This window comes from Ictalurus furcatus, chromosome 19 (assembly GCF_023375685.1).
Source record: "Ictalurus furcatus strain D&B chromosome 19, Billie_1.0, whole genome shotgun sequence".
In the NCBI taxonomy this organism is placed as follows: domain Eukaryota; kingdom Metazoa; phylum Chordata; class Actinopteri; order Siluriformes; family Ictaluridae; genus Ictalurus; species Ictalurus furcatus.
The window spans coordinates 22,250,484-22,266,024 of NC_071273.1; the positions used below are offsets into that span (position 1 = coordinate 22,250,484).

At 43.8% G+C, this 15,541-nt stretch overlaps 1 protein-coding gene across 6 annotated transcripts in view; it reads left to right on the plus strand.

Moving 5' to 3' along the window:
* Positions 1 to 15,541, plus strand: part of wnk1b (WNK lysine deficient protein kinase 1b) — a 96,849-nt gene that overhangs the window by 32,656 nt on the left and 48,652 nt on the right. For 5 of the 6 annotated variants that reach the window (XM_053650752.1, XM_053650756.1, XM_053650753.1 and 2 more), the window contains exon 3: positions 8,132 to 8,304. In XM_053650752.1, coding sequence (XP_053506727.1) covers positions 8,132 to 8,304 — 173 coding nt within the window. Of the gene's footprint in view, positions 1 to 8,131; positions 8,305 to 10,483; positions 12,530 to 15,541 lie in introns of those variants that run through there. The other variant, XM_053650757.1, reaches the window with a different exon arrangement.

Here is a 15,541-nt window from a genome sequence, read left to right on the forward strand (position 1 = left end):
TTGGTGAGCACATTAGCTGCAGTCCCCTAGTGCTCATGGGATTATGGGATTAGAAAAGATCCGAGTAAAATTCCGGAAATCTTTCATTTGTGGTATTTAACTAAGAACAACTGTTCATAAATCCTGAACTAAGCTACTCCGTAAGGTTTGTTTTATTTATTTATTTATTTATTTATTTATTTATTTTTATAAAGAGCAGAGTAGTTTTAACGGTTTGAAATGAGGGAGCGTTATCATTTGTCTTTCTTTTCCCAGAAACCGTTTCTCTCTTAAGTAGGTCTGTCTAGTTGTCTGTACTGGAGTGAAACTTGAGCGGTTAGTTTCCGAGTAGCCTTTACTTTCGCCGGCTGTTTTCTGGCTTCCTGATTTATCTCCTTATCACCCGGTATGTTTGGTTTTGGACTAAGGCTATGCAGGCTGAATCACCGCTTTTACACTCCGTAGTGGATTTGTGGAGTATCACCATAGGGCAGCTCGTTGCTATCATGGAGAGTAATCCCAACAACCCTGCGCAGGAACCTTTTCCCAGTCGAATCTGAAGCTTCGATGTGTTACCACGTCTTTTTATAATGACTTCCGTTACACATTTAGCACGCAAAAAATTAGCTGGGTGGGCGGGAGGGCGTACTCTGCTCCTCTGTCCTTCACAGAGACTCTAGCCGATCACGGGCGTCTGTGAGCTCGTGTATGAGGAAGACGGCGGATAGCGCTTTCCTCGGAGACTAATACCTCATGCGTTTTTGCTCATTTCGATGAGTAACGAGATGAGCGATTTAATGATTAAATCGTTAAATCACACAGGCCTACACTCCAGTCCTGTCCAGATTGTGAAGAAGTGCTTTAGACCTGATGAGAGGGGATGAGTGGTGGTTGTTTATTGTGGTAAACAGGACGCAGGTCTGTACTCGCTCTCGGTCCAGATGTCGGACAAAAGAGCCCGTCTCCGGGTGACACCGGTACGCTTAATCGATGCTGAGCTCGTCCGACCTCCTGACCCTCGCCGTCCACAGCCGATGATGGAAAGACGACCGAACTGAGGAGGCCTTGTCTCCTGAATGAGTTAGCAGCGTACAGCGCACGCACGTTCAGAGCGTCATTGTGAAACAGGCTTGTTTTAGCCGAAGCTCACAAGCGCTCTTTTTGTCCATTGTGTGTGTGCGTTTGTGGTGTTTTTTTGGTCACTATTTTTGTGTTTATTGTTTTCAGAGTTTATTAATAGGCTCATGCGGCCTCCGTGTGCCGTCGGGGTTGATTTATTTGTTTCCGAGCCGAACGAGGACACGGTTTCGCAGCGTGCGGAAATCCACCCTGTTGTATCCGTCTCCGATTTGTGTAGGAACTCCTGCATGCAAGGAAGACCTTAAAAACCATGACGGTCTGCGATCTTGACTGTGGGTTTGCTTCTAAATGATGTGCAAAAATGGAAATAAATAAATCTTCAGCGAAATCAGGAGATGCGCGGGATGAAGTAAATAAAGATCAAAGAAATGTTTTATCGGTTTATTGTTCTCAAGAACCTTTTTATCTTCTGAATAAATACACTTTCTACTCCGTTTCTGTCCATCCACTAGATGCCACTGGTTTATTCATCTGTAAAAGTGATGGATTTAAACGTGAAATTGACTTTACATTGTGAGTTTATTTAAGCTAGATTAACTTTTGTAACTACTATAAAGCTAGTTTGGGTGTTCGCTAGGTGCAGTGTGGGAGGGACGGAGACTCTGATCATGGTAATGGCCCATACACACACACACACACACACACACACACGTCTAAAGAAAATGTCTCCGGTCGTTAGAGTTCGTGACACTTTAAGACATTTCTACGAGATTTGACATGGGTCATGACGACAACACCCACCGCTGGCAAAACATGACATCCAATCAGCTGCTTCCAATCAGCGCTCGTAACTGTTTTGCGTTACAGTTCACTTTGCGAACTTGACGTTTTGTCCTTGATCTTAAAAACAAAATCTTGTCCAATTAAAATGTCTGATTGCATTGATAGTTTTTCAGTGGGCTTTTGGAGTGCACCGTGCCAGTGCTTCAGTCTCCGTACAGCAGGAGCTCTTTACGGACTCGGCCGGAGGATCAGATGGAAACCTCTCGAGCCTTAATTGATGCAGATGGCAGCAGCCGATGGAGGCACTTAAATATAAATATATATATAAACATTGTCTCGTCTTTGAGGGATTATATAGGTTAGAAGTGCGGTTGTCATTACTTAAGCAGCTTACACGGCTACACGTTTGGGCAGTTCGAGCGTGCGGCGAGGAGACTCGTGGAACAGTATAGCTGGTATGATGTTTTTGAAAGTCAGGTCACTTTTTTTTAAAAATGATTTCTATGTAGCACATTTTAAAGACGAGCGTCGGGCAATGTGCCGTACAGTAACATCAGGTAAGTATATAGAACGGTGAAATCGAATACAGACGAAATGACACTACAGACCGTAACAGATTCCGACGTCTTGTTGGATAAATAAGGTTTTACGTTTGGATTTTGGGCTGTTTATGAAAAAAAAAGAAAAAAAAAAAAGGTTCTGCTGTTCAGTAGTCCCAGAGCAGAGACCGAAATGCACAGACATTTAAAACGATAATGATCGAAAGAGTTACAAGTCGAGGGAGTTGATCAAATGGAGCGGTAAGGAGCGATTGGAGGGCCCAAGCACCTGAAGGTGTTTCGTGAGCCACGAAGGTGTTGTACGGTGAAATAATGCCACACGTTAATTGATCACATCGCCATGGCAACACCGTTTAATACATTTCAAAAAATGATTTTGTCATTTTGCATCTTGTATATCTTTACCTCAAGACGATCAAACCTGAATTCAACCTGATGCCTGTCAAAGCGGACCAAACCCAAAATGGCCGACTTGCCGTTGGACGTCATCGTGAGGATCCGTAGGATTACCTGATTCGTCGCGTGAAATTTATGGACCTCGATTCATTATGTAGCTCTCCTAGAGTCCGGAAGACCACGGCATACATCATTCTTCGCAAGACTTTATAGGAGGATTTAGGATGAATGATCACGTGTGAGTTCTCGTTCTTGTACGTAGCGCTTCACTGACCCTATGGTGAAGACACGTGTTCTGAGCTAAGCTTTAACGGAGGCTCTGGAGCCGGTTTGCTGTTACACTTTAGTCCTTTGTTTGCCGTCCGCTTGAAGTGGTAGTCCTTTACTCAAAGCAGATGCCTTCCACCTCGGTGCATTTCTCCTTTTCTGTTTCCTCTGCCTTGTGCTTCACTTTGAAAGCTGTCAAGATGGGCGATGGGATGGGATGGGATGCCCTGCTCTCAGGACCACTGGGGAATTTCTCAGTGGGAGATGATGAGCAATAAAACACTCAACAGGGAAACCCATCCACACAGGCCTAATCCTGAACACACACCCGTGTCTCTGTAGAAATTCCTGTCCTGCTTAAAGGTTTCAGGGTTTTTTTGTTTTGTTTTTTCTTCTTCACCGCTGCTCATTAGACCAGTATGTCCATGTTGATCACGGATAAGACTTGAGATTGAAAGGGTCACGTCTGGGCACGGCTGGCGAGTGTTTTCGGGGTCATTTGAAACTCCTAATTAAGAAGCATGGGTTGCAGTGGATGGGGAAATGTGGACTAATGCCATGGGCTTCATGTGACCATAGAGAGACAGAGAGTAAACATTTTGCTTTTCTCATCAAGAAGTCGGCAGCCGGGCCGCTCTTCCTCTGGCAGCTGAGGAGTGCAGTGAGCTTGGGGAAATCATGTGGCTCACACTACCGGCGTGTAATGTGTTTACTCAGTGGGCGATCTGGAGGCTATTATTCTGCCCTTAAACATCTAGAATAGCCACGATTTCTAATTGATGAGAAAACAAACGGCGTGGATGTTTTGAAGCCGTCAGATGGAAGTCTTATGATGTTTGCAGGGAAGAGAGCGGTCATGATAGGGACCGTTGGCTCACTCTGTAATAGAGTACCTCATGATCAACCTGTTTTCGGTTTCCCTCACACCAATGCCTTCACGTCCTTCTTTATCAATGCACTGTGCAGTAGAGAAAACAACGTGTTCTTCCCCGGAGGGTGACGGATTAATCCTCCGTCACGGCTGTTGTGTAACGAGGCCTGAAGGCTGCAGTCATGTGATGACCCGGCCTAGATCGGGGCAGTTGTATTTCGTATCAGCCTGCTTCTGGATTATTTCTCTTCTCTTCTCTTCCCTACGAGAGCGTGTTTCACTCACACGTCAGCGAGAGAGAGGTGTTTTTCAGGCTTTTTCTTACGTGCACTTGTTTTATCTCGGCTTCTTCGGCTTTTCGCGAGCGTTCGGTATCTAGCGGGTATCAGCCGTCAGGTTTATTTTTAGCAAGGGGCATATCAGGGTGAAATATGAATCCGTCAAAGGCCACGAGGGACCGGAGCCGTCGTCCGGATGATGGACTCTCTGTCCATCTATTAACCCTGACAAAGTGCTCACTACGCCAAAAGGAGGAGCGCTTGCTTTTCAGTTCAGTTTTATTCGTGTAGCGCTTTTAACAACTGACATCGTCCCATAGCAGCTTTACATAACATTATTATTATTATTATTACTATATAAGTTCAGGATATAGATTTTAAATGTATGAATTTTCACTCATGGAAATGACCGTTAAGCCCAACCTATGTATTGAATTCGTGGGTTTTATATTCTGCACAAATAGGCCAAAGAAGATTTTCACATTTGAATTGTGTTATTATGGAAAAGTACCGTCACCATTACAGAGCTCTGTTCCTAGAAACCAGGGCATTGTGCCAATTTTTTTTTTTTAAATTCCTTTTGGCTCTTTGTTTTGTGCAGATGTCATTGTAGTTCAAGCAGAAGAGAAAATACAGACTGTCTTCATACTGAAACTTGTATTGCCTCCTTGGGGGGTGGGGGGGGGGGAGAAGTGAACATAGTGAATGAGGGACTGTGGGTAATGTGAAGACGATCACGGATCAGAACCGGTGCTTCGACGATGCCCGTCTTTTAAGGTCCGATTAAATCCCCCACGTCGCTGTCGCTTAGCAGAAGCCGTTTTTTTCCTCTCTCTGGAGTCGTGCAGCTACAAAGAGGGAAGATGAATCCTCTGGAAATCCACTAAACACGATCGTGCATGCTGTTAGAGGAAAATAAAAAACCATTCGTAAAGGATGTCGTACTTTTTATCCACTTATAGTTGCATCGAAGTTACGTCAGAACAGCTATAGACGGTCGTTCCTGCACTTTCTCTTGAAGTCAGTAAGGTGGGAAAGACCGTGGACAAAGCTCTGACACTGGAGACTCCTTCCAGACACGTGTCCTGTCAGAAAACATCACCATTATACAGATGTTTAGAATAAACACCGTGTATTGAGAGAGAAATAAAGCTCTGGGCTTGATCACCGGGTTAATGCCCACTTTGTCGCCGCGAGTCTTTTGATCCGTCGCTGCCTGGTTCTACCCGGGTGCCAAAAAAAACCCCCGCTGGCTCCAGTGCTCCAAATGCTGCTCTCGGGGTTATCCGAGTGCAGCGTCATTTGGGCGAGTCTCACCAAGATTCTGCACCACCTCCTCTTCAGTCTCCTTTGCAGATCGTATCAGATGATTGCATTGATTTTTCTTTTCTGCCCCCCAACTGACTTTCTGCTAATGGTGTGATCAGACTCCATCTGTGGCCGTGGACCTAATGGGGTTTGTGGTGCTCTGCTGAAACGACTCTTAATGCAATCCCTCTGTGGAGTTCCCGGGAAAAGCAGATAGCTCTTAATACCTGAGAGCGCTTTTCCTGCTTCCGTGGAACGGTAGCGCACCTAAACACTCGGTCTGTCTTGCTCTGAGAGTAACTCAAACCGCCCTTGCGTTCGTTTATTTTCAGAAGCGCTGACGTTCTCGTCCGGTTTCTCTAAAAATCCGTCAGGAAGCTAGCAGGGAGCGGTGTAGGTACACGGGGCGTTCGGATACGATGAAAGGTTGGCGATTAAAAAGAGCTTTCTGCTCTAATTATGTGCATTAAATAAATGGAAAGAGCACACGCGCGTGCATGTGTGTGTGTATTTTAAGCAGCAGGGTGTTGAAAAGGATGCTTGTGGTCTGCCAAGACGAGCATTTACCACATGCTAAAGACTAATATGTGCACTTTCCTCACCAATGCTACCTCTCACACGGCCGTGTAGAGCTTGCAGCCTCAGCTCTGTGTGTGGAGTGCTGATAAACATGCGCTAGTGGAGGGATTCACTATGGCGTGTGTGTGTTAAAGAACATTTAGAAGTGTTGATATTTAAGTCTGTGGTAATGTGCTGGTAAATGACAGGAGCACTAGTGGATTTAGAAGGTTGGTAGGATGTGATGGAGAACAGTAGCGTACGTGAGAATGGAACAGTTGACATGGCGAATGTCTCCTTTAAAGACTCATTTTGATTAAATGTCGGTTAAACGTTTTAGTTGGTTGCTTTCTTAACACTTGCACACGGACATGACGGATTCACAGCTCTAAAGATTCAGTACACTGTTTTATTCTCTCCTTTATTCTGTCTTTCTCAAGCGAACGCTCACTGTCTCCCAGCCTGTCTCTTTCGGTCACCCCCCTCCCCCTCCCCCTCCCCCTCCCTCCCTATCTCTATCTCGGTCTCTTTCTCATCTCTCCGTTTCTCTTTGATTCTCTCACTCGCTCCTTTCTCTGTCTTTCTGTCATATCTCTCGCGCTCGCTCGCTCTCTAATCTCTATCTATATCTGTCTGTCTCTTTAATCTCTATCTGTCTCTCTTCTCTTCTCTCTCTCTATAATCGAAGTCAAAAGATTGCTTTATTGACATGACACTAACATTAGTATTCTCTCTCTCTCTCTCTCCTTTATACACTGTCTCGCTCTCCTATCCCCCCTCGCTTTTTCTCTCTCTCTCTCTCTCCTTTATACACTGTCTCGCTCTCCTATCCCCCCTCGCTTTTTCTCTCTCTCTCTCTCTCCTTTATACACTGTCTCGCTCTCCTATCCCCCCTCGCTTTTTCTCTCTCTCTGTCTCTCTCCTTTAGACACTCTCTATTCTTTACCCCCCCTCGCTTTTTCTCTCTCTCTCTCCTTTATACACTCTGTCTCCCTCTCTTATCCCCCCCGTCCTTTTTCTCTCTCTTTCTCTCTCCCCTCTATACACTCTCTCTTCTTTACCCCCTTGCTTTCTCTCTCTCTCTCCTTTATACAATGTCTCTCTTCTTTACCCCCCCTCGCTTTTTCTCTCTCTCTCTACTTTATGCACTCTGTCTCGCTCTCTTATCCCCCCCCGTCCTTTCTCTCTCTCTCTCTCTCTCTTTCTCTCTCCCCTCTACACACTTTCCGTCTCTCTTCTTTACCCCCCCCCCCCCTCGCTTTTTCTCCCTCTCTCACACTACCTCTACTTCTCTCTCTCTCTCTCTCTCATGGGGATTAGTAGTTGCTAACGGTTTGCAGATGCTAGTGTTGGAGAATAACTGTGTGTGCATTAAAGCGGTGATGAGACTCAGCTTTAGACTCTGGCAGCTCTCCAACTGTCCGGACATTAAACACACCACACACACTAACGGTGCTGATGGCAAGCTTCGTACGTCCAGCGGATATCGGTGTGTAGGTTACGTCCGAGCATGTGTACTTGAATAAATGAAGCTGTGACAGAAAGTAGCATGCAGAATAAATAATTAACGTGTAATTATGGGAGAAGACGAGAGAGTTAGGATTCTCACAGTTATTTATGATCGTCACAATATCATATTCCGTCATCTTTTTTTACAAGCTTTGATTCCCCCCCCCCTCACTCTCATTCTCTTTTTCTCTCTCTCTCTCTCAAAATCGATCCCTTTCTCTTGATCTCTTACTCTCTCTTGGATTCTCTGTTTGTCGGTCTTTCTCCTTTATACACAATATCTCTCTTTCGTTCTCTATCTATCTATCTATCTATCTATCTATCAGTTCAAATCCCTACCATAACGTCTGACACGTTTAAAAGCTTTTAATTATAAATCATCTGTGTGTATATAATACGTGTGTATGTATATGTAATAAAGTTTATTTATTTAGATTTTTCTTTTGTTGATTGCTTATTGTCCACGATGTTGTTCACTGGTATAATGATGATGCTCAGTGTCTAACCGGTCTGTCTCTTCCCCGCGGTGTGTGTGGCTACAGGACCGTAAGCTGTCCAAGTCCGAGCGTCAGCGCTTTAAAGAAGAGGCGGGCATGCTGAAGGGCCTGCAGCACCCCAACATCGTGCGCTTCTACGACTCGTGGGAGTCTCCCTCTAAAGGCCGCAAGTGCATCGTACTGGTGACGGAGCTCATGACGTCGGGCACGCTGAAAACGTGAGTGGTGTCGGCCCCCATGACGTTCAAACCCAGTCGTAGAATACAACCCTATGTATACCACAGCGCCGTCGGAATCCTTGAATCCGATTGGTCAGAAGGTGGCGGTTCATTTACTACGACAGCAACTCCCGACAGAACGTGCTCGTTTTAACGCGTTATCGTTTCTATGGTAACGCCTCATTCTCAGGAATTGTACTGCACGCACTCTACGTAATCGAAGCCTAAATCTTTCAGTTTTTAAAATATTCTAAATTTTAAAGTCGAGGCTTGTGAGGGATCGACTCTTTATAGATAGCGCAATATTTAAAGTAGGAGTAAAACGCTCCGGGATGTGGCGTTATTGCGAAATGATCAAATCCCCACCAGGTGTTTTATTCTCTGCCTTCTACATACGCTTCAGCAGCTTATCCCTGCTCTTCTCCTTTTTAACTGACGTATCTTGTCTTTTAGTTAAGAGGTCACTTCAATCGCAGGTTTACGTTTTCTCTCGACGTGTCGTCCCCGTCACGATCCGTAAAGCCCCGAGGACGCTTGTATAACGTATTTTTTGTGCGCCGTTTCTCCCGAAAGCGTCAGGAACATTGTTCGGCCCTGCGGGGAGGCTTTCTTTTCACCGGAATGCCACTCGCAGGCCGTGCTGTGTGCCCGTTACGCTTTATATATAAAGCAGACGCGCAGAAAGAGCCGGTCGTCGTCCGTTTAACAAAGCCGAATCACAATAGAGTGGATTCATGAAGAGAGAGAGGAGTGATTTATAGGAGAGTGGTGTGTGTGTGTGTGTGTGTGTGTGTGTGTGTGTGCCACTTCCATGTGAGAGCTGCGGTGTGAGCTGCTTTCCTCTTGCCAGCTGCTGCTCTTACAGATTCCACACATTCCTGCGAGGGGTGAGAGAAAGAGACGCAGCGCTTCTGACCAGAGAGAACGAGAGACACAAGTGCAGCTCCCTCATGTGGCGCGCACACACACGCGCACGCACGGCACACCATAACAAGCACAGCTATTATCTGCCAATGAGAGTACAATTACATCTACGACATTTTGTATTTATTATTTACACCGTGCTCACCCTTACACTCTACACACGTTTTTTTACTCAACATGTTCCCATCGGTTCCTGACTTTTCCGGCACCCTGTCGCACATAGAGACGCATGTGTCTGCATCCAGACAGAGAACAAGGGCATGTTTCTTGGTACTCTTTGACGCCGATACTAATACAGAAACGAGTATTAATCCGTCTGGGATGTAACGGAGCGTTTTATTTCGCTTTCCCCGGTTTACGTAGCGGCCGTGAGAAGTCTTCGTTCTTTATGACGTCGGCGAGTTGATTCGAAGCTAGTCAGATCGTCTACCTTGGATCGAGTGGGACGTGTATTCCTCCGTTCTCACTCGCTGATCAGCAAGAACATACTGCCAAAGAGTTATCCGTTATCTCTTATGCTCCACTCGACCTAGCGTCGTCTGTGGACGTTTTCTGTGCTGCTAGCAATTAACTCCCGGTGCTGAGTTTTCCCGTTTAAGACGTTTTATCAGTAGCTCCTCGTCTTGATATTTTCCCCGAGCACAGTTTGCAGCCTGCTCTGATTTCATGGTCGTCATTAAATCACGAAATGCGTCCAGATCGCCTGCATCCGCTTGACCGCGTACACCAGGCTTACGTCATGTAGGATGACGTGGTGTCAAAGGATTGTTTATTGCAATCCGCAGTATCAGTATCCATGGAACAAGAGACCATGGTTTCCTTCCTAGTGTTGATGTGCTTACGTTCAACCAGGGAGCGCCTCGAAGTAGAGACGCGGCTCCTCCCAGTCAGGAGGAACTAGTCGAGGTGGTTTGGGTGCTGGTCGGCTTCTGCCTTTTCAGACGCCGGACAAAGACCTTTGGGAAAACCCGGGACCTGTTTGAGAGGTTTAGATCTCTCAGTTGCGTAGGGAAGATTTTCCTGGGAGGAGGAGGCTCTGTGGCTTAAAACCCCCACAGCTGACCTTCTCAGCCTGCTGCCTTCATGACCCCCAGCAGGAAAAGCGGAAAGAAAGTCCGTGAGTGTAGAAGTTCCGACAGACATCAGACATCCCACATCATAGGATTGCTCTGAGGAATTTCCTGGAACCAGTTGTTTGATTATTATTATTATTATTATTATTATTGAAGTTTTGTACTTCATTTGCATAGAACTGGGAGAATGTGAATTTGAATACGGTCATGTGTGACGTGAAAATCGAGTGTTTATAAGATGAGCGGCGTTAGATACTGCGATGTCCTCCTTGACTCCTAATGTTGCTTGAAGCTGTGTTAGACATGCCGAACTCATAGTTAAGGCTCGAGTGTGTTCATCTGCCCCCGGTTTTAATATGTTCGTGAACTAATCACACAGAGAACAAGAGCACCATCATCATCATCATCATCATTACAGATCAGGATGAAGGCGTGTGTTTGTGTTTTTCCTCTTATGTTATGTTCCTTTTTGTAAAGAAAAAGATGCTGGAACATGCCGTGCTCAAGGTAATTGCCCTGTTACTCCTATTCACTTGACGGACTGATGTTAAACCCCTTTCACACAAGTACACACTTTTATTCAGCAATTTAGCAGGACCGAGGGCTGCACGATTATGGCCAAAAATGATCATCAATATTGAGATCTCGATTGTTTATCACGATCATTCATTGATTTTAGGGACGACATATTTTTATCGCACTTTCACATTTAAATAAACAGACCGCTGCTTTCACCTCCATGTTGTGCTACATTCCTGCTAATGTACAGATCTGTGCATCAAATTAAGACTGAACCGTAACGTGCATCATCTCATTAATGCGAAATATAAATAAAATCGTACCCGAAATATAGGATGAGTAAAAATAAATACGCCATCAGCCAAATGAACATACGCATCAAATGTAACAATATGCAACCAAATGAAAACAATTCAGGCGAATGCAGAAAAGGCAGTAACAGTGTTTACAGGAGGAGAGACGCAGACAGATCACCCAATAGAGCGGTGACGCAGGGATGACGTCATTCTGTACCGGAACCCGGAGGTTAGCGTCACACCGATTCCCTCGACAAAAACACAATAGGATTTTCATATAGACTTTTGGATTATTGCAAAAAAAACTAATCTCTGTGATCAACAAAAGTTTACAATACGGACACGTTTTGTCCAGCAAGATGATTTTCACACATGAACACAACTTTTATGGAGTTTGAAGCCTGAATACAATCCTCAGAAATAAACAGCTAACCGTACGCTATAAACGAACTACACCACGGTCGCTCGACTTCAACGTCACCATCACCACGCTTCCGATAACTTCTCCAAACTTGATTTAAAAACGTTTTCCGTAGTACGGATTTACTCGTGGATCGTTCTTCATCCACAGTTTTTTTTGGGGGGGATTGTGCACAGCAAACCTGAACCAGTTTAATCTGCAAAGTTTTTTTCCTGTTCGGCGTGATGACGTTTAAAGTCCCCGACAACGTCTGTAGTCCCGTTTCTGGCTTGTGTTCACCACAGACCTTATTTCAGGTTTTTCACCAAAATCCCATTAAAAAACCCCCACTGACTTCGGGACGATGGAACCGGAAGGGCTAAAATGCTAACTCGTTTCCGGGTTTCGGCGTTACAAAATGGCGTCATCCCCACGCCACTCTATGGTGACTGGCTGTAAGTGTAGGAAACGCTTGATTTGATCTGCAGCGGAGTTTTCTATGAGCGGAGGACGGATTTTAAACGTCAGTATCGCAGTCGATCATTCCCATGTCATCGTGGGCAGTGAAAATCGTAATCGAGATCAATATCCGTTTAAATGAATCGTGCATCCCTAGCAGGAATGAGTTAAAGAGCATCGTAATCACATAACGGTGGACCTGTGCAATTCCCAGGAAATTACCATCCTATCACCCGCTGAATCTTTTAAAGGTTTAAAGGTGATTTAAAAAAAAAAAAAAAAAGAAAAAATAACCTAGCACTGTGAAACGAAGCTTGAAATCGGCGACGAAGCAGAACAGGACCTGATTACATAACAACGACGATCAAATTCTTCACCTGATGAATTTACACCATGCGTCACTGATGAGCAGACACCGTGAACGTGGCTCGAGGAGAGAGCAGATGCAGGTGATGAACAAAAGTACATCTGTTGATGTCTTGTATCCTGGGAATCAGGATCTTCATCACCGATGTCAAAGCCTTATCGGGAGCACGTAAACTCTTCTACACTAGGTAAATGAATCTCGAGATCCAGAGCTGGTCTAAAATGTATTTTACTGGCCTGTATATAAATCATCTTTTTTTTTTTTTTTTACCTTGCAGGTTGCTTATTGTTTGTTTGAGCGAATAATAATAATAAAAAAATGTAGTTTTATTAAATTGATTTGGTTTGAGAACTAACACTATAACAATATAACAGCTGAGCCTAAAATCGTGCACAGAACCGTCGAGAATGCTGTCGTCAAACGAACCAGTTTAAAGTAATTTAATTTAATAATGCTAAAGATTTCCTACAGGAAGAATGGGTTAAAAGGTTAAAGTGGTGTTAGTGTCCCATCCGGACAGCAGGACAACCGATGGCCCTCTGTAAATCTCCGGCTTTTGTCGGTCTGTCTGTTGTAACTCATTCGCTGACTTTTGGGTGTGAAATTGTAAAGGGTTTATTACTCTGGGCCTCCTAAAGCGGCTGCTAAAGTACCCCTTTAAGAGCGTTCCTGTATGCTCTCTGCCAGTGCCAAATAAAAGTACACTGAATAGTTAGCTCTCCCAGGCTGTGGCATTGTTCAGGAACGTGCTTTAATTTGTGTTCAGTGGTTTTCTGCTCTTTACGATACATTAAGGAACATGAATACAGCTCTTTGGGCTGTGCTGAAGTCGGTGAATGATGGGATATTTATACAGTGAGCTTTCTTTCATTTCACCCCGGGTCTTCACTTCTTAGCTCGAGCTTGGGCTGTTTGCCCAAATGTCAATCAAATTCTGCCTTTGAAAACAGCCTCACCCTTTTATCTGCTATAAAGGATTACTAGTTGGACACCACCCATAGCAAATGTAACCAACTTATACATACATATAATATATATTTTTTTATATATATATTTTTTACAATCGAATTCTTTGACATGTCACTACCCTCATATTTGGAACAGAGCCAAGATGTAATTTCAAATAAAAATTCAGGTTCTTCCCTCGAGGCTATTCCGTGGAATTGGTCGTGCTTTACGTAAGTCACGCGAACGAACCTGAAGCCACCCAAAGCTGTAAAGTGATGTATGGCCCAGTCAGCAACTGTAGCTTCTGAACATATACCTGAAACGTTTATACTTGGCAGGCCACAAAAGCTCCATATAAATTATACATCTTATTATCTATATTAACTACACCTACAGTTATTACATAAGCGCCGATCACCTTTTGAGCTTTAAATATTTAACGTCTTCACGACTTCTCGGTAAATTCTACACGTAATGATGCACTCCAGTCACGGTTTGATTCGATACGTTTCTCAGAATATTTGAAAGAAAATTCGAATGAAGAGAAACTATGACTGACTTTCATTTCTGAATCATAAACGATGCAAGACAATGTACATGTTTGTCTGTAGAAAACTAAATAGATCAGAAAACGGTTATGAGACAATTACTATATTGTTTAATATTGTAAACAAAATGTACTACAGGTTCACCATAATAGAAATAGAGCTCCAAAGTTGGCTAAAATGCCCGTTTTCCAATGACTTTGGTGTTGTTTGAAAGCTGAGCTGTTGTCTGAAGAGCTCTTTTTTTTAACTGTTGTAGCTGTGTAACTATCTTATGTATGAAGCGTGTCAGTCGATTTTAGGACCCCTGGTGTTCAAATAGTGCAACTGCAGTGCTGGCATAAATAATGGTGTGTGGCTATGAACATTATTACACTGCTGTTACACGTGTTTTGTTTTTTTAAACGTGATGCATTTATTAACAGAAAATAGTTATATTTTCACACAATTGTGTGTGACAGTTGAACACCAAAAATTCAGGTTGAGACATAATACTACTACTAATAATAATAATAAGCACTAAATGCTTGGCCCCTAACAATACTAACAGAAAGAAGAGATATGTTTCCAGTCTCTCTGGTGTCACGTAATCATCATATTTATAAAGTTCTGCTCCACCAAACTTGTGTGTGCGGCGTGTGTTTTTATATCCTGGTTGGGACCAAATGTTCCAAGATTATCTGACGAAGTTGACCTCGTGCATGGTTCCCATGAGGAATTTATTATTATTGGTATTATTGTAATACAAAAACTTAACTAAAAGAGCTGAATGTTTCCTTGTGGTTACCGAGATTAGGGTCAGGGTTACAGTTAGTTGTAGCGTAGCATAAGCTGCATCAATAATTGTCGGTGGACGGCCCTGATTTAGGATAGTAAGGTGTGTGTGTGTTAATTTCATCCGCCTTGAATGACATTAATGTCTCCTGTTGCTTCTACTGAGCAGGTTGTTGTAATGAGAATTATGGTGCTAAACCCTGGCTATGGCGCGACTCCAGCAGATTGGATTAGGCTGTGTATAATCTGATGAAAGTACGGGCAGGGTGGGGGGGAGGTTTTGGAGGGGTCGGGGAATGCAGTTATCCAACCCCATGTCCATCTGAGAGCGGGGAAGCATTATGGCCCTCTGATGAAATACTCTATCTATCTATCTATCTATCTATCTATATAATAAAAATACACACACCAAGTATTCTGTTTAGTACCGTCTGAGTAAGAGACTGATGAACACACCGAATGTTAACAAAAAAAAAAAAATCATCATAATTTTGAAAAATCACATTTTAATTACAGCCTTACCCCACCCTTCCATGTTAAATAACATTACAGCTGCTCTCTCTGCACTTATCTCTTATCCCATGTGTATACTCTGATTAGCTGCAGGCTTTTGAAATGGTTTAAATTGGTTTCACAGGGTATTTAACAAGCATGCTATAAACCTCTCTGAGCTGGTTTTAACCCCTTCAGCGTCGGCCATTGCGGGATTTGGATTGAGGGAATACGACAGGAAAATAATCATACAGCTGTAAATACTTACAAAGTAAGCACTTGTCATTTTAGTACTTTTAGTTGCACAGACACAGTTTAATAGTTTATACTGTATTGAGTTTGAGGTAGTGTTGCATTTTGTTTCTACTGATATTTGATTTACTACAGTCACCTTACAGGCCCCTGCTCGTTAATCACACTTGTACGTTCTGGAAATTGGG